Consider the following 27,939-nt stretch of genomic DNA (forward strand, 5'->3'; position numbering starts at 1 on the left):
GTTTCAGAGAATTGACATCTTTCAAACTTCAGTTTTCTAATTTTTTATGTAGAAGTCTTTCATGTCTTTGTTGAGCTTATTCTCAGATATTTGAATTTTTAAATGCCATTTTGATGGTATCTTAGAACCATTATGTTGTTTATTCTGGTGTGTGGGAATGCACTTGATTTTATATACTGATTTAGTTTCCAGCAGCCTTGCCAAATGCTTTTATTAATTTGAGTATTTATCCACATATTCTTTTGGATTTCTGTAAACATAATCAGTCTTCTGCAGCTAATGACAGGTGTGTTTTTTTCTGTTCCAGTCTTTTTGTGTTCTTTTCCTTTTCTGTTTCTAACTGTGCTATATTGACCAGAATTGGTGTTGAATAGGGGTGGGGATATTCTTAGCTTGCTTCTTATCTCAAAGCGGGAACTTTCAGTCTTTCACTGTGAAAGATGATTTTTGCTATACTTTTTTGTAGACTGTCTTGATCAAGTTAAGAAATATTTTTTCTTGTTCAAGAGTTGTTTTTATATTAAGTGGCTATTAAATTAAAACATTTGTTTAAAATTTTCTTTTAAAATAATTATTTATTTTAATTGGAGGATAATTACTTTACAATGTTGTGATGGTTTTTGCCATACATCAGTATAAATCAGCCTTAGGCATACATGTGTCCCCTCCCTCCTGAACCCCCCTCCCACCTCCCTCCCCACCCCATCCCTCCAGGTTGTCACAGAGCACCAGCTTTGGGTGCCCTGCATCATACATCAAACTCCCACTGGCTCTCTGTTTTACATATGGTAATGTGTATGTTGCAGTGCTGTTTATTTAAATACTTGTTCTGCATCTATTGAGCATGCACACGCGTGCTCTGCATATGTTGGGGTGATCACATGCTTTTTCTTTTTCTTTAAATTAGTTAATATGGTAAAGTTGGTGTATTCCTGTATACACATGTGCGTGTGCAAACACACACACAGTTTTTTTTTTAATTTATTTATTTTTAATTGAAGGATAATTGCTTTACAATATTGGTTTCATTTCTGCCATACATCAACATAAATTAACCATAGTCCCTTCCATCTTAAGTCTCCCTCCCCGCTCCTGCCCTTTCCTAGCCCTCTAGGTTGTCACAGAGCCCTGGTTTGGGTTTCCTGAGTCTTTCAGCAGATTTCCATTGGCTGTCTGTTTTACATACGGGAGTGTATATGCTTCCATGCTGCTGTCTCCATTCGTCTCACCCACTCTGTCCTCCTTGCAGCTCACGTCCAAAAGTCTGTTCTCATGTACTGCAGTGTCGTTAATGGTGAAACCTGTCTCACATTTCAGGTATGACCCTGCTTGGACATCATGTCTCATGCTGGGTTTGGTTTGCTTAAGATTTTTTTATCTATGTTCTGAATGAGAGGTTACCTCTTCTCTTCCCCTTGTAGTTTTTGTCTGTTGGGTTTTAATACCAAGGTTTTGCTAGCATAAAAATATGAGTTTTGGGAGTGTTTTCTATTTATTTCTTCTCTGACTTTCAGCAGTATTTGTAGAACTTTCCAGTTATTCATCCAAGTCTAGTGCCATCTCTGTGAATATTTCTTGTTACGATTTGTTTGGTTTTGAAAAGTTGTATTTTTTTAGGAATTTGACTTTTATTTAATGAAGTTTAAAAATTTAGTAGTATAAAATTGTTCAAAAGGTCCTCCTCTCTTCAGTGTCCCTAGAGCTGCTCTTTTATTCTTGATAATGGTTATTTGTGCCATTTCTTTTGGTCTCACAGAAGCATCTGTTCTCCACATGGGCCGGACTGCCTCAAGGGGGGATGTTGGTTCTTGGTAGAGGGGACAGAAAAATTCTTACTCTTTATGCATAAAGCCCAGGTGTGCTTCCTGTTGACAGATAGGCAGTATTTCTGTAGTATTAGAATTTTATGGGGAGAGCCATCAGGAAAAAAATGTTTAGAAGGACTCTTCAGGGGTCAGTGATGAAGAGAAGGTTGGGAGGTACTGCACTGGAGTTTAGTCTTTTTCAGAGATCCAGTTTGTGTTGCTGTCAGTTTTTTCTTCTGTATGTATTTTCTGTTTTGTCAATATCTGATCTTTATTTCCTTCCTTTTACTTTCTTTGGGTTTATCTGCTTGGCCCCTAGCTTCTTGTGATTGATGCTTATTCATTTATTCTCAGCTTTTCTTCTTTTCTGTGCATTCATGGCTATGCCTTCCCCCGACTAGTGCAGCTTTACCCTGTCCTCCCCAGCTGTGATCTGTTCATCTGCTTCCCATATAAAGGCCCTGAGGCTAGAGTGAGTGTGGCCCAGGAGAGGAATAAAAAGAAGGCTAGACTCGCTGTTAGCTGGTGAGGCTAAAGAGCATTTGTCTTGGACTGTCATGCTGGGGCATGTGGACCCTGTTAAGGAGTTTGACTTTGTTTTATGTGTGTTAGGGATCCACTTCTGGGTTTTATCAGAGGAGTGGTGTCATTTGGTTTTTGTTTAAGAGACTGGAGAATGGATTGTAGGGGCAGGTAGGAGAGACTCAGGCTGCTCTGGTCTGTGGGTAAGAGTTGCTGGTGGCTTGCCCCGAGGTGGTAGTGGCAAGATGGCAAGAGGAGGGCAGATTTGGGATGTGCATTGTGGGAGAGGTGATGGGACAGTATTACACAAGTGAGCAAGTCGTTTGTAAAATAACCTTTATTGGACAGATCATTTATTGCCATCTCTGACCCAATAAATCTTAGTAAGCTGTAGCTTGGTAACTTTCCATTTTCCTCCATGATTATTTAGTGTCCTGACAGAACACTAAATCTCCTGATTTATTGGGGCAAACAGCTCTCTAGGAACATTCACTTTAAGTATTCTTGCAAGTCTTGTGATAAATAAAGAAGATTCAGTACATTATGTTTTCACATTCCTACAGACTCAGTACTACAGTACTCAAAGTGTGTTCGCAGACTTCCTGAGGGTCCTCCATGATCCTTCAAGGTTCTGTAAGGTCAGTTACTGAGACATTGGTGGCTTTTCCCTGTGTTAACATGTGCACAGATGGTACAGGAGTGGCAGGTGAAGCTGCTGTCTGAGTGTGAGTCAGGCAGCCACTCCACCCTGGGCTGGACATTGTGTTCTTCCTAGTCTCACGCTTGCAGTAAAAAAATAATGCTGCTTTTAATTAAGATGAAGCGAGAAGAGACTGTTAAATCTTGACCCTTTAGACCACTTACAGTATGCCAAAAGCACTTCTGCTGCATATTGAGATGGATGGTTATCTCAGTGAAAAGCACTTGTGCAGTCAAGTTGTGAGCTGAACTGGTCCCCCCCCTTCTCACCCCCGCCACCACTGTTTTTCCTTGAAAGAACAACTGTAAGAATTTTCTCCAAAATGAAAAGTAAGCTGTTGCTTCAAGGGAAACAACTGAGCCAATGATAAAATTTGAGCTTTGACTGAAAATTAGATGGTTGAAAAACATGTATCTGCCACTGTGTATTTGGCAGCTTCCCACTGCCTAAAGCCTTTTCAGATGAGACCAATCGTGATGGTGCTGAACATGATGGTTTGATGTTGGGGAATGAATTGTGTCAGTATTTGGAAGATCCACACCCCTTGGTGACCCAGTCTTTTCTAGATGACCAGTTCATGATGTTGCAAAATCACATGTGGGTTAATGAGCCACTTAGAGCACAAGGTAAAATGCTGGAATTTAGTGAAACAGAATAGGAAAAGGGTCTTGAAGTGGCTTCAGAGTCTACATTGCAAATAACCTTTGAGAAACTACCACTTGTTGAGTTTTGGTGTAGTATCAAAAAATATTGACAATTATTTGAGAAGGCTATCTATATATATGCAGCTTCCTACTCAGGTGAGGTTGGATTTTCTTTGTATACTTAAAAAGAATATATGACAATAGACTGAATACCAAAGCAGATAGAGAATCCCGTTGCTCTCTATTAAGTCAGACATCAAAGTGATTTGCAAAAATAAAAACATTGCCACACTTCTCACTAAAATTTTTTTTGTTTGTTTGGTGAGATAGATTTCTAAAAATAAAGTATATCATTTATATTAATGCATAATAGACTTATAATTGTTAATTTTAAGTGAATTAATAAAAATGAAAAAATCCTCAGTTTTAACTTATCACATGATAAATATTGTTATAATTGGCAGACAAGTTCTTTGATATCTACCGTAATTTTTAAGAGTGTAAAGGGGTCCTGAGACCAAAAAGGTTGAGAGCTGCTGGTTTATAGAAACAAAAATGGTGTTTAATGACCTTTAAGTTCTTTGAATGTGGGAGAATTCTCAACCTGACACCAGCATTTCCAGCCACCAAAGACAGACTCCTTTCTGTGCTGCTCTTGTTGTCATATAATGCTTTACGTGAAGTGCTTGCATTGGGGCAAAACATACACCTCAGCCACGTGACACTAGAAACGCTTGCAGCATTTCCCTTCTCCCACCTAAAGCAGGAATGTGTGTGCCCTCCCTGTGTGTGGAAGAGCTTGTCTAAGGGCTGGAGCACAGCTCAAGAATAAAAGCCTTTAAAAATCAGCAGAGGGAACTAGCTATTACTGAAAACTGAGCGTTTTAATTAAAAATATCCATCACAGGGTTGCTCTTCTCTCTTTCGTTTCTCAAGTGTGGTGGACGTTAATCAGCAGTGGTGCACTTGGTTCTGTGGTGACTGCCATTTGGTGAGTGCGATTTCTTCCCATGAAGCACTTAGAGATAAAACCCTGCAACATCTGTTCTGGTGACAACTATCCCTTTTTTATTTTAGCTTATGTATATTTCAGAAGTTAGAGCTAGGGGGTTATGAGGACCTTCATCAGGAACTCTGTAAATGGCCTCTCTGTGTGTGTGCCTGGGGGTCAGAAAAAGAGAGAAAATATGCAACTCATTTCAGTTCAGTTGCTCAGTCTTGTCTGACTCTTTGTGACCCCATGGACTGCAGCACGCCAGGCTTCCCTGTCCATCCACTAACTCCCGGAGATTGCGCAAACTCATGTCCATCGATTTCTGGGGGTCAGAAAAAGAAAATATGCGACTAGCACCTGAATTCAATGGTAATCCTTTCTGTTCACTTTGTTTTCCAGCTGGATTAATTGATTGACTGATTGTTACAGAGAGGCACTCAACACTACACAAATCTACCTTTGAGAGCGCATCGACTTTTTCTTCAAAATTATTTGATTGGAATTGGCAAAGGGTCAATATCATGATTCTTTGTTCTCTTGTTTATAATCTATATATATATCTATTTATTTTTAAATAAAACATGGTAGAAGTTGGACTTGGCTTTTCTGCCTTTGAAGTTGTTGTAGCCTAAAAGTTGCTCAGATTAAGGGAAGGATGCTAGGATTTTAAACTTTTACAACTTAGTATTAAGTGGGTTGTTCTGGGGTTCTATTGCAGTGTCACAGCGGGATTCAGATGGATTTTCTGATTGTATATAAAGAAATCGACCCTTATACCCACCCCCCACTTACTTCTTAAACATCTAGTTTTATTGGATAGGAAAAAAGCAAAAGCGCAACACATGGAAGTCTGGAAACTTGCAGTAAAACCTGTGATTCTCCATGGAGAGGGCTTGCAGTGTGTTAGATGGCTGTGATCTTGTGTAGGGTATTCAGTTACTGAGTGAGGTCGACCGCATCATCTTGGCAGAAGCATTTTTATGAGTCGTGTATTCCCTCTGTTTACAAGGTATGTGGTATGACGTTTTCAGTAATTTGCCAAGCTACTTGAAATTTTCTTATGAGGGTTCTGGCCATCAACCAGCTGCCCTGTTGTTTTGGGATGCAGTGTTTTGGGGAGTTTGGCCAGGAAGTTTACTAAAATATAATATTTACTTTTTTGGAACCACTATAAATTTAAGTTTTGATAAGATTTATGGTTGTTATCATTTTCATTGTATTGCCATTTAAAACTAAAGGCTGGTTAGATTAGTTTGAATGTTAGTTCATGCTGTCTTAGGTGGAAAGGGTTTATTAATGTGGATTCAGGTTGTGAAGAAACACACATTGGAAACCAGGGTCCTCTGGAAGCAATTTCTGTGGGGCAGCTATTTTGTTTACATTCATATTATTCATATTTACATTTTATTTTCAGGAAATCTGCTTATCCCTGGCATGTCCTCATTCTCACATCTTTCAAGTTGGGATTGGAATCAGTAATAGAGGATTGACCTATCGTTACTTTGCAAATGTTAAAAAAAAATGTCAAACAGAAATGCGTTTATCTTTTTGGCTGTATCTGTTATAAAATTTTCTTCTTCAGTTTCCCTTTTTCCTCTCTTCAAATGCTAGCAGGCACTGTTAGTTTCCAACTTTTTGTTTTAAATGTTTGCCTTAACAGCTGCGGGTCCTCTTATAGGCTAGTACATTTGTGGTCATCGAGGAGGGTGTATGACACCTCGGGTTTATGGCTAATTATGGGACCATTTGTGGTGCTTCTCTGTGATGAGGAGAAGTATACCCAGGTTTGTATTTCATTTGACTCATGTCTTAGATTGTGTAGCTTTTAACTTTTATCTTTTCATCCTTGATGGTGCTGGTATCTAAGAACTCTTCTGTAGAAGGCATTTTGGAGAGAAGCTCCATGCAATTTGAATTTTGATGATGTTTTTTCTTGTTTGAATGGGCTCTCACAGAGGTGGAATTGGAAAGGTGGGGTTCAGCAGGGGAGCGGGTCATCATGTCACAGGTTCATTAGATATTCTCAAAGCACAGCATAATTTGCTCTTACAAGAGCATGAAGGTTCTTGTTTCTAGCCAGGGGATTTTTGTGGCTGCTTTTGAGAGGCACTCAGGTAGCTTGGTAATAGTTCAGATGTCTGCAGTGTGTAATAGTCAGTTTGTCCAGTAGGTCTGTATCCTGTGCTAACTTTTGTTTGACATGGTGTTTCATTTGACACTGGAAGGAGTTTGCAAGAATGTGATGACATAGTTCATACTCTTGGATCCAAGTTTGGGACTAAGACACCCAAAACAGCAAAGCAGAAACTTGTGAGGCAGCTTGTGACTTGAGCCAAAGACACTGAAGTTGAGGAGACATTGCATACAGTACAGTCTCTGTTTCCAGTTGTCATCTCATTAGCATTGAATGGGGTGGAGTGGTTCTTCCTGGAAAAGTGGAAATCTTTCCTAACGTGCTTGATTCAGATTTTCCCGTCTGCTCTCTTTCCCTTCTGGACACATCACCATGGTGATTTCATGGGTGGGCTACTCATTCTCCTACAGAGGAGTCTCTGTGCTGCCCTTCACGTTCATAGCTTTTATAAACTCTTCTCCAATCCTTGCATTCATTTGAAAAAATTCAGTAATATTTGTGGCCTCATTGATATCTCAGTACAAATCTTTCATTCGTCCCCTGTGGAGAAGAGCTCTATGCACAAGCATCCAGTCCTTCTTGTTAGACAGTTAGGTTGTTTCTCATTTTCTCACTTCTCAAGACAGAGCCCAGTGAACGTCCTTATCGTGCCTATGTTTTTGCACTTGTGTGAGTGTATGTCTACGGTATTTGCTATAATGGAACAGAGCTGTGGGACACGTACACCCTTCCACTCCATCATGTCGCCAGAATCCTCTCCAGGGAGTAGTGTGTTCATGCTCCCACATCCAGGAGTGTCTAGAGCTCCTCTTCATCCACAACCTTGCGAGTAAACGTATTGCCAGACTGGAAAGTCTTTTCCAGTCCTATGATGTGAAATGGTATCTCATCTATTTCTCTGAGAAATAGAGAGGATGCAAAGATTTTGGTATGTGTATTGGCCTTTTGAGTTTTTTCTTTTAGAAAGGGCTTGTCTGTATTTTTTTGTTCTTTTTCCTAGTGTTTGCTATTTGTTTTTCTTCTGTTTTTTTTTTTTTCTTTCATTTTTTAAAACAAATCAATATTAACAGTTAGGTGTAGAGATGGGAATTTCTCCTAGGCATGCAGCATGTGTGTGCATGCACACATGCACGTGTGCACATATAATAAAGCAGAGGGTGATCCAGCAGAAAAAAGGCAAAGAATGTGAGAGAGTGTTGTATATTTTGGGAGTTGTTGACTACATGTGTGCTGTGCTTGGTCACTCAGTCGGGTCCAACTCTTTGTGACCCCATGGACTATGGCCCTGCCTGCCAGGCTCCTCTCTTCATGGGATTCTCCAGGCAAGAGTACTAGAGTGGTTGCCATGCCCTCCTCCAAGGGATCTTCCCAACCCAGATCTCCCACATCACAGGCGGATTCTTTACCATCTGAGCCACCAGGAAAGCCCATTGGCTGCATATATGAATGTAAAGGAGTGATCCTTTGGGGCCATGCACTGCTGTCCAGGGTGATGGGATGGCATAGTTAGGCTGTCAGTATGGAAGACATCCATGGTGTTAAAACTGGAGATGTATTAGAGGAGCTTGAATTGGAGGGCAGCCATTGGAGTCATGGAGGAGGGACAGGCTGAGGCTTGAACCCAGGGGATGGAGATGGGATGTGTGGACATTAATCTGAGCACATTAGACTGGGATAAAGTGTCCAGACTTAGAGCTGGGTAATCGTCAGTGCATCTCACTCACATAGGAGGCGGCACACATGGAGCAGGAGTGGGGCTGGGGGAAGTAGGGGTGAGGAGGAGGAGAGGTCAGAGGGTAGGAGGGTGAGGGCACTCGGCAGGGGAAGAGACTTCCCAGCAGGAGTGGCCTCCCCATTCCTTCTCTCCCCCCTTCTCCCTCCTCCCTTCTTCTCCACATGTTTGTTCCGTTTTACTATTCTCATTATACAATCAACTAAGCAAAATATGAAATGTTTCCTAGCATTGGTTTGTGCAGCAGAAGCTTGATTATACAACACAATGATGATATAGATGGAAAGCATTACTGAATTTTGTTCTTGTACTGAGGAATGTTTCCATCGTTGTCAGTTTCCTTAGCTTATTAAAGTGAGCAAGTGTTTGGTTGCTATTGTGAGTTATTTAGTTACAAAACGCTGAGGGGTCCTGCTGGTGGTGCTGGTGCGGGGAGGGAGCTGGTTGGGGAGGTGCCACGTGTGGGACCTCTGCCTGGGGAAGGGCAGGAGGTGGTGCTCTCACATTGCACCCATGTGTCTGTGGTCCTCGTGCAGCTCAGTCTGTGAGAGGGCGGGCATGTGAGGTAGAGCTTCCTGAGTGGTCCTTTGACTCACATGACGGGAGCTGAGGGAGAGTCTAGATTTACTGATAGAGAAGGCCACAGGAAGTACTGCCGTCCTCAATGAGTTAGAACTCACTCCTGAAGGGAAACCTATAAAGTTCTCTGACCTCCAGGCTTAGTGTTGGGCTCAGGCTACTGTCACGCTCCCTGTCAGCTAAGCTGAATGGGAAAGTTGTGTGGATGTTGTGGGCCCCCTGCCTTTTCTGAGGACCTTTAGAGTGAGGCAACTCTGTGTGCAGTCTGCCGGGGAGAATGGTTTCCAGAACTGTCCTCTCATGGAAACAAAAATGCTTTCTGTTACTTGGGAACTACTTTCAAGCCATGGGGTATATTTTTGCTTGGATTCTTGTGATCAGTTTTCATTTTTTCAATGTAGATTGCCTCTGGGCTTTTAGTCTGAAAAACTTTCATACAAGTAGAAAAGTTGAAAGATGGGTACAGTGAAAACCTTTGGGTCTTCCACTTAGAGTCAATAGTTGTTTCCAGTATATAGAAGTGTGTATGTATATTTATAAAAAGACCAAAAAGTGACTAAGATTTCACAGTACCTAAACATCACCACAGTTCCTCAGAGCCAGGGACCCTCCGTGGCCCCATTCCTGTAGATGACGCTGAAGCTCATCTCCTGGCGGGTGTGCAGTCTTTGCTGTGCATGTCCCTGGCCATGGTCCTGAAACCATAGAGCACATTTCAGGGCTCAGTAGAGCAGAGGTTCTTCTGTTTTGGTGCAGAAATAATTCAGCAAGAGGCAGGATGAGAGGTAAGGGAAGAGTCTATTAGGATAGGACACTTGTAAGAGATACAGGGCGGGCAGGCAAGGGAGTGCTGTGCTGAGAACTCAGTGGGCTCCATTTTTATATCAAAGGGAAAGGAGTTGCAAGAACCCAGTTTTAGATCTAAATTACTGTGAGGTTAAGATACAACTTTTGTTGCCTTCAGATTGACTGTGTCTAGGACTCAGGAAGATTCTTGGTGGTGATGGTTCAGTGATGATTCAGCTCTTACCTTTCGTTTCCTTCTTCCCTTCCTTAGACACAGCTAGTCTGTGTCATACTGGAGCCAAAAGTGCCACTTGTTGGGATAACAGTACCTTGGCAAAATTGTGTGTCTTTAGTTCCCTGGTTTGATGATGTCTGAGTTGGTAATTAGTATCAGTTCAGTTCAGTTCAGTTTCTCAGTTGTGTCCAACTCTTTGCAACCCCATGGGCTGCAGCACGCCAGGCTTCCCTGTCCATCACCAACTCCCAGAGCTTACTCAAACTCACGTCCATTGAGTCGGTGATGCCATCCAACCATCTCATTCTCTGTCATCCCCTTCTCCCACCTTCAGTCTTTCCCAACATCGTGTTCTTTTCCAATGAGTCAGTTCTTCTCATCAGGTGGCCAAAGTATTGAAGTTTCAGCTTAAGCATCAGTCCTTCCAATGAATATTCAGGACTGATTTCCTTTAGGATGGACTGGTTGGATCTCCTTGCTGTCCAAGGGACTCCACAGTTCAAAAGCATCAATTCTTATAGTGCTCAGCTTTCTTTATAGTCCAACTCTCCCATCCATACGTGACTACTGGAAAAACCATAGCTTTGACTAGATGGACCTTTGTTGGCAGAGTAACATCTCTACTTTTTAATATGCTGTTTACGTTGGTCATAGCTTTTCTTCCAAGGAGCAAGCATCTTTTAATTTCATGGCTGCAGTCACCATCTGCCATGATTTTGGAGCCCCCCAAAATAAAGTCTGTCACTGTTTTCATTGTTTCCCCATCCATTTGCCATGTAGTGATGGGACCAGATGCCATGATCTTAGTTTTCTGAATGTTGAGTTTTAAGCCAGCTTTTTCACTCCCCTCTTTCACTTTCACCAGGAGGCTCTTTAGTTCTTTGCTTTCTGCCATAAGGGTGGTGTCATCTGCATATCTGAGGTTATTGATACTTCTCCTGGCAATCTTGATTCTAGCAGTGATTAGTATAAGATGCCCATATAGTTAAATCCAGTGATGACTGTGCCCTCTGAGTGTTTTCACCCCTAAAGAGCCTTACCGATTCTTAGTTATAGGCATTGGAGTGCATGCTGTGAGGTTAAGCAGAAAAGAAATGTGTTGAAGATCCCTGGGAGGACCCAGGGCCAGACCCTGAGGTTATGAAGACCCCAGGGGGGCTTCTGTAGCTGCTGAACCACTGGTACATTGGTATGAACCCAATAACTGTGGCTGCCATCCTCCAGAGCCAGGTGCCTCAGCTACTAGAGTTCCCTGTGGAGGGATAACTTGGCATTACTGGATTCAGAACCTGGTTCTTAGGCAGATGTATCTGTCTGGAGGAGCCCAGGCCACATGCTGGCCCCTTAGCTGCAAGAGAGTCTGAGACCATTGTTTTTACTTTTTACTTTGGGAAGGTGGGGCCCACAACATAGGTTATCAAGACGTATAGAAGGTGTTAAGAAGGTTGTAGGGAGTCAGATGGCAGATGTCTACCGCGTGGTTTCCCATGTGTGCTTTTAAATGACGGCTTATTAACAGAGTTGCAGCCATGCAGGACCTTTGATTTCCTTGTGCCTTTCATCTCCAGCACCTACTTAGCAGCACATGCTATCCCCTATTCTCTTTGAAATAGAGGTTTCTTTCTTTCCCACTCTCCCTGCATGTACCCAGTACACGTCTTCTTGTTTCTCTGTAGCAGTTTCCTGGCTAATTTCCCTTCTTTCAACCTCTTCCTTCCCAAGTAAATGTTAGCTGTTGTCATGAGTTAGTCTTCCTGAAAAACATCTGTTTAGCCACGCTTCTGCCTTGATGGCTTAGTGGGGCCTGCTTGCCAGTTCCTGATGCTGCTGCTCTTCAAGGTCTCCATTAGCAGAATCTGCACTACTCTCTGCTTGGAGCTGTGGGACCTTTGAGAATGGCTTCATATCATATGGTGGCCCAACCAAGAGGCTGGATGGGGCTAGAAGAAAACAGCCACACATAGCATCCTCAGTCTTTCAGTGGTGAAATGCCTGTTATCAAGGTGTTCCAACCACCTCGGGTATATTTTTTCAGCCAGCATGGGAGCTCTGTGTGCTTTGGTTTGCCTTGAAATTTGTTTTTATGAAGTCTGTACTGTGGGTAACATATGCTGGATAATGAAGAGGGGATGAAAAATTAGTCCTGAATGAATGACTCAGTCTCTTGCTGCTGCTGCTAATTGTAATTTACATTAGGAATGGTAAAGCAGCAGTTCAGTGTTTTATCAAATGACACAAACCTCCAAACAGCCTTGAAATCAATCCATTTATTGAATTGGAAAATCTTGTTTTTCCCATGAAAGCAATTTTAGCAGTGGGCCTTGTCTTGTTTCCTAACCTGGGAAGGCGTGGAGAAGACATAGACTAGAGCCATTTGCTTTCCCTGCTTTGCTAAGACCAGGTGTGTTGTTGATTACGAGGCCATGCTCAGTTTGGTTAGCATAGGGCTGTCCCCGTAGGTTCCCTGGGAATCACCCACATTGCATTTCCTCACAGGATCCTGGCCCACTCGTTGCCTTGGATACTAGTCTAAGCTTCAGCTAACCGAACAAGCTACTCTCTTTATTTTCAGGACACAATAAAGATGATATATACATCTATGCACACGTGCAAAAACTCCTTGACTATTGTGATAAAATAATTTTTATAACCTTTCCATTTGCTTATAGAAATGATGTATATTCATGGTAGAAAGTTTGAAAATACACACACAGCACGACCAGGTAGAAAGAGAAAAAGAGGAATCATCTATACTTTCCACTCCCCAGAGATCAGAACTACTTGTGACATCTTGTTTATTAACTTTGTGTCTTCAGCATACGTGTACTTGCATATTTGAAATAAGAATTACGGATCTGGTTGTGTACCGCCTCTCTCCACTCAGATTATGTTTGGGTATATCTCATGCTATTTAACATTCTTTGAAAAGATGTCTTTTCTAACAAGTTTATTGAGATCTATATCTAGTGCCCATGTTACAAAGTTTGCCAGCTCCCAACAGAGTTGTGCGACCTGTAGATGTTCCAGCACACGACCCAGAGTGTTCTTTAACCTGTGCCCTCAAGTCAGACCCTGAGGCCTCAACAGAATTGATTGTATATTGTCGACTTATTTAAAGTTAATTTTTCAGTATAGACAACTTCTTTATTTTTTTTATTATTTTTTTTTCTGCAAATCACATATTTAATATATTGTGTACGACAGTACTCCATAGGAGCAAACATAGAATTTCATCTTTATATTAACTGGACAATACTGTATTGAATAATCACAATGTCATCAATCTGTGTCATAATTAAAACTTTGCAATAAACGTTATTTCTACTTACATATTTATTCCAGTGGGATGAAACTCGTAGATCTAGAGTTACTGTTTCAAAAGGAATGCATGTTTATAAAGCGGACAGGTCCTGCCACGTTGCCACCCCAAACCAGAGCAGGCACATTGACAAGGGTAATGATGAGCAGCCTCCTGTTTTCCACACTGATACAGGTGCAGCATATTAACCAGGTTAGCTTTTAAGTCATCTGAGAGTCAAGACTGGTACTAAATTTGTAACTTTCTGACCAATGGGCCTAAGAGTCTAGCGCGTGTGACAACTTCTTTATATTATCCTTCTGTGACAAGTATTTTTATTTTCACTTTATGAGGGAGCAGACTGAAGAGTTAATTGTGTGTGTATGTGTGTGTACACACTTAAGTTTCATCCCCAAAGAGGTTTGCAAGAAAATGCAAGGATGTCATTTTTGGTTCCTCACTCAGCTCATTAGTGCAGGTAGACTGGCTCCTCAGACCAGGGGGCCGTGTAGAGCCCCCATCACAGATGCCCAGGTTTGCAAAGGTAGCACCAAGGGGAGACCATCTGTTTCATGAAGGAATCACAAAAAGAATCAGTGTAGCATTCCTTTGAGAAGGGATTTCGTTGGCTTGTTTAAAGCAGTTATGATCTCTGTTATCAGCCTATTTTGTATGCAGTTCTTTAATTTGGTTTTTAGAAACCTAAATTTCCCAAGGGTGTCCGATGTTGGAAGTACTCTTGCTCCACATGTCCTCAGCATTCGGATAGAGTGGGAGGGGGATAAGGGAGAGCTCTGCACCCATCTGAGACAACATCTCTGGATGAGACTTTCTGATTCTCCATGTTGAAGAGTTACCTCTTGTGTCTTCCCTTTTTATTAGGCTATTTTACAGGAGTGAAGGTGGATTTAGTGGAAAATCTAGACAGGGAACTATAAACAGAATTTGGCCTCAAAAAAGAGTGTTTAAACCCAAATTAGGCCGGTGGCTCAAGGTAACAAAGCGAGCGCATACATTAAAGAACCGCTCCCTCATTGCCAATTCCCACTGAAATGAACAAAGGAACAGACAAATAGGATTGCCCAAGTTCATACAGTTGGCTGCTGGTGATGAAGATCTTGTTTTGTATTACAGGTCTTGGTTGCAAAAATTCCGTTTGATGTGCTTCTTGCTAGGTTTATTGTTCATTTCTTTCTGGCAGTCTTTGGGATGAGAATTAGGAGGCAAGCCAGTTTTCCCTTTTCTTCAGTAACTTGATTCCCCCCACTTTTCCTGTGGTGCATCTACTCTGTTTGCTGTATGTTCTGGTTTCTGACTTTCTTTATAAATTATGTATTTGTATAGCTTCAGCTCTGCTCAAAGTTTTTGCTTGATGCTCTGAATCTTAATGAGTACTGCTGGGAATTGGGTGGCTTTGCCTCAGATGAACAGGGGAATAGTGAATGTCGTGGCGTATATGGCAAACCCTAGTCTTGCTTTCTGTTTATTCTCCATGACGCTCAGTTGTTTATGTCGAAAGGAATAGAAGTGAGTCAGACTCTTGGTTTGGGGAGCAGAAAGCAGTGATTGGCCAGTTTAACCTACATGATTTCTTCATTCTGCATAACAGCTTAGATGTCATTGTGCACAGCAGCCTGTGAATTTATACTCAAGCTTGATCCACTCTGTCTTTTAAAAAATATATGGTTTATCAGATAATTGAATAGAAAGAAACGAATAAAGGAATTCTTTGTGATTTTGTTTTGAATTCTTTGGTGACAGGCATTAATATATTTTTAATCAGCAGGTGACAAGTAGTATACAGAGGCTTTCAGTAGGGGCAGTGATCTGGGTCCACAGACCCCCTATCTCCAATTCTCAAATCCAAAAAGCTCTGAATATTGAGAATGTTTTCACAACTCATTTGAGGACAAAACTGGGCTGTGAGCTGGTATGAGGTTGTTGGATAGTGAGTATTTGTGCATTTCAGGGGAAATTTAATAGTTTTGAATAGGATGTTACTCCAGACCCTTCTCTGTGTGTTATATGCCATATGGGATATATACCATATTATCCTTTTGTAAATTAGAAAAGTCGTGAATTTCAAAACTCTGATGCCAGAGGATCGTACAGGGAACTGCCCAGGCTGTTACAACAGCATCAGGCGCCGCTTGTACCAAGCCTCTTCCAAGGTAGTGTTGAGACCTCTGGGTTGAATTTAGAATCCTAAGGCAGCGTGCTCCATGCCTTTAGGGATATATCCTGTATGGCTGGAGAGGCCAATCCTGGAGTCAAAATTTTAGGATCAGAGAAGTCTTGGGGCCTAAGAGATCATTGGCATCATTTCAGGGTGAGGAAGTTGTTCAGGAGAGATTGGAGTAAACCAGCCTGTCGAAGGTCACACATTTTTAGTGATCCTAGTGTTTTAGAGCTTCTCAGAATGATGATCTTTTCAAATGCAAAATTAACCTCTAGAGATATAACTCTGTCATCTTCAATTATATGGCATTGGGGAGGAACTGTTTTAAAGTCCAAAATGATTATTTTATGTACTATTATGCAGTTTTCGCACGCTGAAGTTGGTAGCCCTTACATTTTCTCAATGCTGTATTATTAAAAAACATGAATCTAGAATTTTTGGAATGAGGTTACCATAGAAATGAAAATAAAATACGAAAAGGACACTTTCGGGTATAGCTAAGAATTCAAAATCCACCACATTTGAAATCAAGCCAATGCCATTATAGTTTGCAGGGGAGCTCAGACATATTTGATTGGCTTGAGGGCAGTTGCTGGTAATGTCTTTGGTCCAATTGTGGAATTAAATTGGTAGCTAAGTGTTAGGCCAAATACATGTTTCTAGTTCATGTATCAGTGTATTCTTGAGACTTTCCCCCTTGTTTTCTAAAAGGCAGGATATAGGGTAGGTGTGTATTGTATAAGCCAGGATGAATTAAATTAATTCCTTTCATGTCTTCATTTATGGAGTGGAGCTAATTTCACACTTTCTGAGGGCCCTGCTCTCCTGTTGCTCACCTTCAAAGCAGTCACGGAGAAACTGTTGCTGTCAGTAATGTTTGGTTAGTAATGAACACAGCACTTGGTGGAGGCCTGGTGAGGGGAGGTCCATGAGCCACCTCGCAGGATAGTAAAGAGCGATGATTGTGCTTCCATTATTATTTCTGTCTAAGGACTTTGAGAGCCTCAGAGGTCGTACTTTTTATAATGCAGTTAGAAATTATTTATTTTACTGAGTTCATTACAGTTTTGGGGGTAGAGGGAAGGCAGTTTTTCTAGAGTGTCAGATGAGGTGGGAGAAATAGGATTATGCCCAGAGATCACAGGAATGCTGCATAAATGCTCTGCCTCACCCTGCACCACCTCCCTGACCCCAGAGTAATGAAGCAAATATGCCAGCGATGGAGCTTTGAAATCCCAGTGACTGGGGTTTAGTCCTGGTGCCCCTCTCCAAATTCCTTACTCCCTCCATGCCTCCTTAAGGTGGGGGCACAACCACCTTCATGGGCTTTTGGTGACTGCATAGCATGTGCCAGATAGGGAGTCAGCATTGGCATGTGGAGGCCATTCTTGCTCAGAAATGGTCAGTAATGACTGGGCCTGAGACCTAGGTGTTAACTCCTGGAGGTAAGAGAAGAGGGTAATGTGGGGCGTTCCTGAGCTCTCGTCTGCCCAGAAGGCCGGCTCGACCCCTTTCTCATGGGTCTGTAACAGGCAGGGGGTTGGCTGAGGCACAGTGGGTGGAGTGGGCCTTAGAGCAGACCCCTGAGTGTAGTGTCCTTCACCTGGGCTTCATAAGAGGTGAAGGATCTGAGTGGGCTGTCTTTGCAGATTGAGGACAAAACACAAAATTGTGGTGGCACAGACAGTCTAAGCAGAGACCCTGATCCATACGGAATGTTTTGTCCATGGACGGCTTCTCTTGCGCCCAGAGGGCCCTCAGATGACTATAAGGAAAGCAACATTTTTTTTAGGAAGCAACTTAAAACTTGCTCCCGGGTTTAACCAACGCCTCATGGAGACCTCAAAGTTCCACATTATAGAGCACAGAAAAAACGCCCTTGATTTAAGTATAGCAAAGAACAGAGATGCTAGTGCTAGTGCTAGATGCTAGGTGCTAGTAGTTTTATTCACCAGGGCCATAGGAAGACCACAAGAAGGTTTCCAGAAGCTTCTTGTTTTAAGCAACTTATACACAAAAGTCAGTTTGCTATAAAACAATCAATTGTCTATGGAATTGTTGATATTGATCAAGTAAATATGACTAACAAACAAAATTTTTGTTATTCTCTGATTATTTTTCAACCTTTTCCCTTAACGTTAGGTCAAAGAGCCAGAATTTGTTTGTGATGGTTCATGATGAGAAGATTCTTGTCTGTGTCTCTGCGAAGATACTATTCCTCTATTCAGTGTGTCTTTGGACACAGGGTTGCAGTTACTTTAAAGACAGATTATTATTAATAAATGCTTTTTTTTAAGTGTTGAGAGAGGAAAGACAAAAGTACTTCCTTTTTTCCTCATATCACTTTAAATTCTGTTTTCAACAGGAATATTTTCTTGATGTAATAAAGATTATATCAACCCAGTAACCATCATCATTCTTAATGATGAAACATTTATGACAATTTTATTAAAACCAAGTGCAAAGATCACCACTGTCATCATTTTGTAATTATTAGTAATAGGGTTTTGGAAGATTTGTGTAATGCCGTGAGACCTAATAAAGAAAAAAAGTGATCTGTTAAAAAGAATGAGCTAGACTCGTCCTTATTCACGGACAGTATATTTGTATGCTAACAAAACTTGGAGAGAGTCACCTAAAAGCAGTTATGTTTAAGAATTTAGTAAAGTGACTTAAACATTATTCTGACAATTCAGCAATCAGTAAGAAACTACTATGGGCAAAATGCATGGTTTGTAGCGTGTTGCTCCCAAATAGTCATGAACAATCCAGAAATAATCTTAAAAGAAATGAACGGGAGGTCTGGTGGTTGGCTCCGTACTTCCAGTGCAGAGGCACGGGTTCAGTCTCCGGTTGGGGAACTCGGAGCTCGGCGCTCACATGCCGTACAGCGTGTGCACCACCCCGCCTCTTCCCACCCCAACCCTCTGCCCCCTGAAAAGAGCAAGACTTGGCGAAGAAAGCTATAAAAACATTACTGAGAAAAATTAAAAGAAAATTTGAATAGGCTTGAAATCTGAATAAGCTGTATTCCTGTATGGAAAAATAGAATACCATAAGGATGTTATGTCTTGCCAAGTTTGGTTTATATGTTAAATGTAATGTTTTTGTATTTTGAATCCATTTTTATTCATTTAACATTTTAAGAATTTAAGTGTCATTCTGTTAAGAGTATATAATGGTTGGTGTGCTTAAACATTCCTTCATTTGCCTAAAATTTAGGTCGTTCCCACTTGTTTTCCATGATAAGAAATGCTGTGAAGAAAATCATTACATGTAGAAGATTCATTATATTTTGTATTTCTTATGACAGATCCTCATGTGTGAAACTGTTCGATCAAAAAATACAATTTAAAATACTTAGTGTTATCAATAGGCAGTTTGGTTAAACAACTTTAATCAACATCTCCATGGGATTAAGAAATTGAACAGCAATTAGTTTGGGAAAAAAACAGATGAATATAAATGGAGCTGAGTAAAAGTTTAAAAAAAAAATTGTGAGGAAGAAAACTGGGTTTCCCAGCACTGTGAAATGTTGTGAGGATAAATTATTTAAGTCAGTGAGGTATGACCCAGAAATAGAATTTGGTCTATGTGGAATATATGCTTACTACAAACTTGTGAGTTTGAGTAAGTTATTTAACAGGGGGAATTGGCATCACTGGGTAGTTGTTTGAGAAAAAATTAATCCTCACCTGGTTGTATTGTTGTTCAGTCGCTAAGTTCTGTCCAACTCTTTGTGATCCCATGGGCTGAGGCATGCCAGGCTCCTCTGTCCTTAACTATCTTCTAGAGTTTGCTCAAATTCATGTCCTTTTAGTTGGTGATACTATATAACCATCTCATTCTCACCTGGTACCATATACCAGAATAACATCCAGCTGGATTAAAAGGGTGAGGTATGAAGCAAATGAAAATATCAGAGGAAAATCCCTGTAGTCACTCACTCAGCAGATGGTCACTGGGTCAGGTGTCTGCTCCCGTGTGTCAGCTCTGGCCTTGGAGGAGCTGCAGGTGCACAGAGGAATGTGGACCAGCCTGGCTCCACCAAGGGGAAGGCACAGATGCTGGGGTGGCGTTGAGTGGGTGGGTCTGCCCTGACGAGATCTGGGAAGGCCTCCGCAAGGAATGAAAGTTTGACCCTGAGAGAGCCCAAGCTGGTGAGACCAGGCAAGGAGCCCTCCAGACAGAAGGGCCATGTGCCTGAAGACCCAGAGGTCACGCCAGGTGCACTGAGGACAGAGATTGAGGGCGAGACCCGACACTAGTGGGGAGTTTGGCAGAAGCTGAAGTTTACAAGCCTTGAATAGCATGTGGAGCAGTTCATAGTCAATCTTGAAGGTTTGGGGGACTGACTGAAAACAGGGCAGTGCACCGATGTGTTTGAAAGCCTGGACTGGGGGAGACAAGAGAGGGGGTCCTAGGAAAGTGGTGGAGCACAGGTTGGTCGTGGAGGTGGCTTGGAGTCGGGATAGTGAAGTTGACAGACTCTGAGACATTTAGGAGCAGGATGAATAAGCTAGATGGGTGGTCACAGTGGGCACTGGCACTCAGGACCCAGGTGGAGGGAGCAGAGGTTCAAGTGGTCTTCCTCGCAGCCACCCTATTTGAAATGACAGCCTCCCCACTCATGGCAGGGATTTTTCTTTTTCTTTTTTTTTGGATCATGCCCTGTGGCACATGGGATCTTCGTTCCTCAACCAGGGATGGAACCCAGGCCCCCTACAATGGAAACACAGAGTCTTAACCACTGGACCACCAGGAAGCCCAAGGATTTTTATTTCTTTGATTTACTAATGTGTCCTCAGTTTCCAAACACTGCAATTGGCACCTGGTGGGTTGGACAAGTTGTTGAACAAGTGAACTAATGAAGGATGAGTTCCAGATTTCTGGCTTGAGCAGCTGGGTAGATGGGGCTGACCTTTCCTAACACGGAGACCCTGGACCTGAGCAGGAGCAGGTGTGGAGGAAGGTGTGTCAGCTGATGGGCCCAGGGCTGTAGTATGTCAAGAAAGAGGAAGGAATCGAATGGCAAACACTAGACTAGGGAAATATTTACAACCAACAATGTGGACACCATCTTTAATATGTAAAGAGTCTATGAAAATCAATCAGCAAAGATCACTGTTAGTAAACAAAAATGATAGTATAAACATGAATAGAAGATCCATAGAAGATAAAGGATACAAATATTTGGAAAAAAATTCAGCCTTATTAATACTAAAGAATGCAAACTAAATCAGTATGATACTTTTTTCCTCTCATTAAATAATTAATAATTTTAAATAATAAGAATAGCAATAAACTGGTCAGAGTGTAAATTTGTGCAAGAGTTTTTGCGAAGTAGTTTGGCACAGTGTATCAAGTGTCTTAAAATGTTTACATCTTTTGATCAAATAATTGTTTCTGAAGTATATCTTAAGAAAGCCTGAGAAAAGCTAGCTTCCCCTGCCATGTACCTGTCTCCATCTGCCTGCTTGACTCAAACCCTGTCTTAATTGTGAAATACCCAAGAGGGGCACAGGTGACAGACGACTGAAGACTAGCTGGGAATGCAGAGGGCTCTGTATGTCTGGGAACATTTTAACAACTGGAAAACTCATCAGTGAATTTCATATTGAAATATTTGTTTTTTCTGTTGTGTTTCCAGATGAAGACTGTCAGTGTTGCCTTAGTTTTGTGCCTGAATGTCGGTGTGGACCCTCCAGATGTGGTCAAGACCACCCCTTGTGCGCGTTTGGAGTGCTGGATTGGTAAGTGCAGGTCCCTCCCTTACCACCTGTCGCAGGGGTCACTGCATGGGGTTCTTGGCTTGGCGGGGCCTGTCTTGGTCCACTGCAGGCCTGTGATTGGTTTGTGTAAATCTGAAAATTTATTTCATCTCTCAGTTTTATAACCTTTGAGGTATTTTAGATATATTCGCTTACCATTTGCAGTGGAGAGAGTGTCTCAGGAAAAATTGATTAAATGATGACTATTGGATTATATAATTTTCTCCTTTAAATTTGCCCTGCATCTGGTACCTAGTACTAGTTATATACACTTAAACAAACAAACAAACCAAAAAACCCTGAAGCACTGATACCTGCACGCAGGTGCCTCTTTCCAGGAGGAGGCGAAGTTGTTCTTTGTCAGCATCCTCCCAGAGCATCTTAGCACATTGTTGACTAGAAATGGTGCAGCACAACCCTCACTTGTTTCTGGAGAGAAAACATTAGGGAGAAAGCTTTAGGCTCCCACCACGGACAGGACACTAGCCAAATATTTTTCCTGATGTCTTTTCTGAGTTAAGAAGTTCACTTCTATTCTTAGTTTGCTGATAGTTTCTGTTAGGAATCCATGTTGAATCTTATCAAATGTTTTCTCAACATCTAATGAGATAATAACTTGGCTTTTCTTTTTTAGTCTGTTGATGTGGTGAATTATATGGATTGATCTTGTTGAGCCAACCTTGAATTTCTGGCATAAGCGTCACTTGTTTTATCTTTTTCATATGTTCCTGGATTTGATTGCTAATATTCTATTAAGAAATCATGCGTTTCTGCTTATGAGGGTTGTTGGTCAATAGTTTTCTCATCTTGCAACATATTTGTCTCGTTTTGGTAGCAAAATAATGCTGGTCTCATTAAACAAGTTGACAAATATTCCCATCTTTCCTGTTTCAAGGAAGAGTTTGTATTTAATTGGGTATTGTTTCTTCTGTAAATTTTGGTAGAATTTACCAGTGAAGCCATCACAGTATGAATTTCCTTTGTGTCCATCATTGAATTTTCAGCTTTCTCTTGTTGGTAGGATTGGGGCAATCTATACCCCACCTCTCTGCAGCTTTCTCTAGTCTAAGCAAAAGCAGAAATTCCCTTTATCTGCTTTAAACAGTAAAAATTACAAATTGTTATAATCTGATTGGGAAATAGGGTTTTTTCCCCCACTTTACTTCCCTATTTCACTGTCTGGGGATATCTTAGGATGACAGCCTTTATCTCACAGCCTCCTGCCTGCAGCACAAGCCCCTTGTCCTCCCAGCCCAGTGACAGTAGCTGTTTTCCATGGCCAGTTTTCTCAGATGCTTTCTTGGCTCTCTGCCATCCCTTGGTGACTGTGCTGATTGAAATTGACTTCTTATTAGCCACCACTGACTGTTTCCACTTCATTTACCCCTTGTCAAAGCTGAATTTAATCAGTTGTTTTCTATTTCTTCCCTCTGTTACTACTCTTCTGTTAGGTTTTTTAACATAAGACTTCTCAGCCCAGATCCCAGTGTACACTCCTGGGGATTGTGTGGGTGGTGCTGAGTAGAGAAGTGTACCTTCCGGGCTGAGGGGCTTTGGTTTTCATTAGCTTCTCTAGGGATCCTTTGCTTTCTACACTCTTGCCCCCAAAGAGAAATCAAAGAACCCTCCCTCACATCTCACATAGTCTCTTTGATCAGTATTTATGGGACAGTGTTAATAAAAATGCAGAGAATCCCTTACTTTCTTCTTGATGTGAAATCCAGCAAACGAATAGATTTTTTAATGTCATAGTCTTAAAATTTTTCTGCAGTTTAGATATGCAATCTACTTTGTAATCATTTCAATAGATTTTGAATTCAGCAAGGCATATTGCCTTTAGTGAGTTGAAAATTTTTCATTTGGCTTTTATTAAAAAGCAAGTCCTTATGGTGATTTCAACAATATGGGATAAGGGAGGGGGAAAGTCTTAGAGATTTGAATCAGCAAATTTGTAATGGTGTCTAGCAGCCTATATGTTAATTTTTATTTTGAAAAAACATTTTCAAAAGTTGCATGTGGAGCTCTAAGCAGTTTTCTTCCTCATTCATTTGAAAGTAAGCTGCTGAAATGATGCTCCATCACTTTGAAATCTATTAATGTATGATTGCTACATACAAGAGTTTCTCTTTCATGACAACCTGGTCCTCACAGACAGGGGATTAACATGGATGTCCCACTACCGAGTAAGCCTTGGGTTGCATTTTCAGGGTTGCCATGTGTCCCCATAAGGTCCTTTATGGTACAAAGACTCTTCCTGCTTCACACATTGTCCCTAATTTAGTTTCATTCAACCTGGAACAGGCCTCAGTCTTTCCTTAACCTTCATGACCTTGACACTTAGAAGGTTACAGGCCCTCTGTTTAGCAGAATGTCCCCGATGGTTCCTTGGGATTACATTTTGTTTATGCCTCTTTGGCAGGAGTGTCATGGAAGAGATCCACCTTCCCCCATGGATCCTATTGGGTGGCACATGACTTTAATTTATCTCATTGCTGGGTATGTAGCTCTCTTATCATTTGATTAAGTTGGTACCTGAACTTCCCCCGTTCCCTTTTGTAGTTAATAAGCATTTTGTGGGAAGCGGTGCTTTGTCTGTGTTAATGTTTCTTTCATCATCAGACTTCCAGTTTATTCGACTTGAACTCATGGCTTGGCTGGTGAGGCAGGGAGATCCAGGCATGATGACAAGTTGGTTCTGCCTTTTTCAGGATGGTATGCCTGGAGCATGTGATGGCTGGGAAAGGAGTCCTGAGGAAGACCACTTGCAGGGCTTGGTACCTTCTAATAACCTAAAAAGATGCTCCCATTTAGAAGGCAGCCAATCGATGTTTTATACTTGGTCTTAGCATTTTGTGCTCCGTCACCAGAAATCAAAGGTTTTGCACTCATCATGACCTCAGCTTATTCATTCCAGCTATTTCACTCAAGCAGTCACAACCATTTGGGGCCTTAGTTTCCTCTGCAAAATGGAGCTGATAATGGCACCCACTTCTTGGCTGGAGGGTGATTAACTGGGGCATGAACAGGGCTCAACTTGGGGACTGTTCACATCCAGGAGCAGCCACCATCGGCCTGCACTCGCCTCCCAACCCCACCCAACAGGCCGAGGTGCTGGGTAGGAACCTGAGCTATTCCCACATCTGTACTGCCTCTGCTCCTTCTGTGCACTCGCCCCAAAGAGAGAGGAAAGAACCATGCTTCTGTGCATGGGGCTGGGTGGGGATTACAAGTTCGCTTTATGGCTGCAGAAACACATCAAACTGGCGAGACTGCTGGTCAAAACTGCCCTGATCATAGGGATAAGGGGTCTGGAAACTTGAGAAATAGGCAGATTCTTACTTGCCAGTCCTTTTTTGTGTACCTGTGTGCCTACAGTCTCCACACACGTTGGGGAGAGTCCTACTTCCAGAGGCTCAGAGGATGTACCTGAGTGTCCCGGAAGTGGCCCTTTAGGTTTTCCTGTGGTGCCAGGATAAGCAAGTAGAAGATGCACTGTGCAACCCAGCAGGGACAGCCCTCCCTCCCTGCTGGACTGCTGCACAGCTAAGGCCCAGGTTCCAGCTCCAGCGAGGGAGGGGGAAAGGCGCGTAGCCACGGCTTGCCCAGTAGGAGTGGGGGTGTGTGGACATGGGTGCTGCCCCTCTGTTCCTCTAGACAATAAGATGCTGTTTATTTCAGGGAGGTGACACTCAGGGAAGCAGGGAGAGGCTGTTTTCTTTTATGGCCCCACATTAAACTAAAAACAATCCCACTAAAGAACAGCACTTCTGTACCTGAGAGGATCAGTGTTTGAAAGCAGAGTGTAGATGAGCTGAGCGCTGAAGGGGAGGGAGCGTCATTTAGCCTTGATGTCTTTTACATCTAGCTAACAGTAGCTGTGTTTCAGAGGTAAGATGGCTGTGAGTTCATTGGATGCTTGGGAATTCTGTTATCCTAAGAAAATATTTGAGAGGCACTTTGTTTTTCTTATTTCTTAGAGAAAAGCATTTTCTTCTTCCCTCCATATGTGGATATTAAGAGACCTGTGTCTGTGAGCTAAAAATAGTAGTAGAAAACCTTTGCGAGCAGCTCTTGGTTTTACAATTTTCACAGCCTGTCGTCTGATCCTTATATCAGACTTGGACTTGACGGATAGTAGAGTTGGTCAACAGATGTTAGGTGGAGACCTACCTGTTAAGTGCAGAGGTATGTATAGAAATGTAGTCATGCTTCTTAAGATTTAGTTTTAGACAAGACCAGCACAAGGGAGACAGGCCCCTCAAACTCAGCAGACACGGTGGAGTTGGAACAGGCCATATCGGCGGTGGGGGCTGCACGGGGAGGTGAGAATGAACCCCGGGAGGAGAAGGAGCTGGTTGTGGTCACAGCCCTGGGTGTGCTTGCTGGGCTTGTCTGGGCCTTGTTGCTGGATGCTGGGTGCACCCTATGCCTGCGCCTATGCCTCTTGCTCTTATGACTTTTGGTTTAAACCCTGTTCATATTTCAGTGAAGAAATACTTAGGAAATGTCCACTAAATACAAGCTATGGAGAAGTACAGATGTTCCTTGAGCAGTGAGTTCTGCATGTTTTAAAATTTTTAATTTGTGTTAAAGTATAGCATATGTGGGATTCCCAGGTGGTGCTACTGGTAAAAGAGAATCCACCTGCCAGTGCAGGAAATGTAAGAGATGCAGGTTCAGTCCCTTGGTCAAGAAGATCCTCTGGAGAAGAGAATGGCACCCTACTTGAGTATCCTTGTTGGGAAATCCCTGGGACAGAGAAGCCTGGAGGGCTACAGTCCATTGGGTCCCAAGGAGTCGGCATGACTGAGCATCTGTGCATAGCATGTGTGTAGGAGGGTACACTGATCCAGGTGTATAGTTGATAACTTTTCCCAAGCTGAGCAGACCCAGATCAAGAAACAGTATTATCAGTGGCCAGAAGCCCATCTTGTCTTTTGTCGCCTTCTAGTCACCGCCACCCCAAGCCTCACCTGTCTTGACAGAGTCTGTTAGCTCTGCTGATTTTGCATGTTATCTAAGTGGGAGCATTCAGGAGGCACCATAGGCCTTTTGTGGGGAGTGATATCATAGAAGCTGTATTTTAGAAGGACTCACTGTGCTGGTTGGTCTCCAGGTGGGTTGAGAGGAGACAGGTCAGTGAGCCCTGCTCTGCTCCCTGCCCTCTGCCCCCTGTAGCATCTTTGGGAACTGACTGGGAGCAGGGAATCTCTATAATGTCAACATGAGAAGCTGCTGGTGGGACCAACACCACCATAGTTGATGGTGGTGGTGCCCATCATGTAATGACCAATGTAGTCATAGTGATGGAGAGCAGGCTCTTTTGAAGGAAAATTGGGTAGGACGTGGTAGTCAGGTTGTGTAAATGTGAAAAAGATGGGAGGTAAAAAAAAAAAAAGACTCCACTTCTTATATTGGCTGAATGCCAGCACCACCAAAAACCTTTGTGACCTTGGACCAAGTTGTCTGACCACTATTTAAAAAAAAAAATTTTTTTTTTTGGTCTGACCACTTGAAGCTTCAGCTTTCTCTTCTCTGTTATGAGGTATGTTGGACTAAGTCCATGTCATTGTCAAGTTGTAAGCCTCATGAAATACAGAGGGTTATGCTGAAGAGCTTGCAGGCAAGATTTATGAAGAGCTGAAATTTTATACAAACACCAGTTACCATCTACTTTTCCTTCCTTCCATTTATCCAGCCACCCACCCACCCACCTGCCTACTCACTCACGAATCCTTCATTCATTAAGTAGAAACCTGTGAAGGCATTAGAAGAGAAGTGTTTTGTTCAGATAGAACTACAATTTTAAATTTACTTCACCCCAAGTCAGATTGATAAAATTGTCAGCAGTATCCACCTGGGATTTTGTTTTAGTTTACTTGTTTAGTTGTTTATTTTAGTAAATGTCGTATTAAATGCACCATTTCAGTTGTCTTCATCCTTTCCCTCTCTTTCCCTCCCCCCTTCCATTCCCTGTCATATTATTGAGAGGAAACCATTAAATTAATTGACCACAAGGACTCCTGTCGTTTGGATGTGACAGCCTCACTTTGTTGATCGTAGCCTGATGGACTACTGTAGCTGTCGCTGCTTTTCCCTCAGGTGGCCGTATTTTGATCCAAGACTGGGGGAAGAAGAGTGCGTGCTGCTGTTGGGCTGCCACTGCTGATGAGGGCCATTGGTGAGGTGCATGGAGAAGCACGGTGCGGCTCTCTCCAGCTCCCACACACTTTTGACATGCCCTCCCTGGGAGCAGCCAAGAGAGGAAGGGGCAGGTAGGGGCCAGGCTTTCCAGAGGGTGCAGTCCGAGGACAGAGTGTAGGTTTCATCCTCCTCAGCGTGGGCCTTTGGAACTCCCTCCCTCTGGTTGTCTTTGTTGTGATTCTTTAGAAGATGTGTCTAAGAGCTGCCCCTGATCAGTGTGACTCCTGGACAGGCCTGTATCTGTTTACAGAGGAAACCATTTCCACAGATTAGCTGTGACCAGAGCACTGACCGCAAGGTCATTGTGTGAAGTGAGGGTACAGGAGTTAGAGGCTTTCAGACCAGCTCTGGCAGTT

The 27,939-nt window shown here is 42.3% G+C and overlaps 1 protein-coding gene across 3 annotated transcripts in view; it reads left to right on the forward strand.

Moving 5' to 3' along the window:
- Nucleotides 1–27,939, forward strand: part of RPTOR (regulatory associated protein of MTOR complex 1) — a 320,305-nt gene that overhangs the window by 52,001 nt on the left and 240,365 nt on the right. For all 3 annotated transcript variants that reach the window (XM_040244786.1, XM_040244787.1, XM_040244788.1), the window contains exon 2: nucleotides 21,259–21,361. In XM_040244786.1, the coding sequence (XP_040100720.1) occupies nucleotides 21,259–21,361 (103 nt within the window). The remainder of the gene's footprint in view (nucleotides 1–21,258; nucleotides 21,362–27,939) is intronic.

Source organism: Oryx dammah, unplaced genomic scaffold (assembly GCF_014754425.2).
Source record: "Oryx dammah isolate SB20612 unplaced genomic scaffold, SCBI_Odam_1.1 HiC_scaffold_8, whole genome shotgun sequence".
NCBI lineage: Eukaryota > Metazoa > Chordata > Mammalia > Artiodactyla > Bovidae > Oryx > Oryx dammah.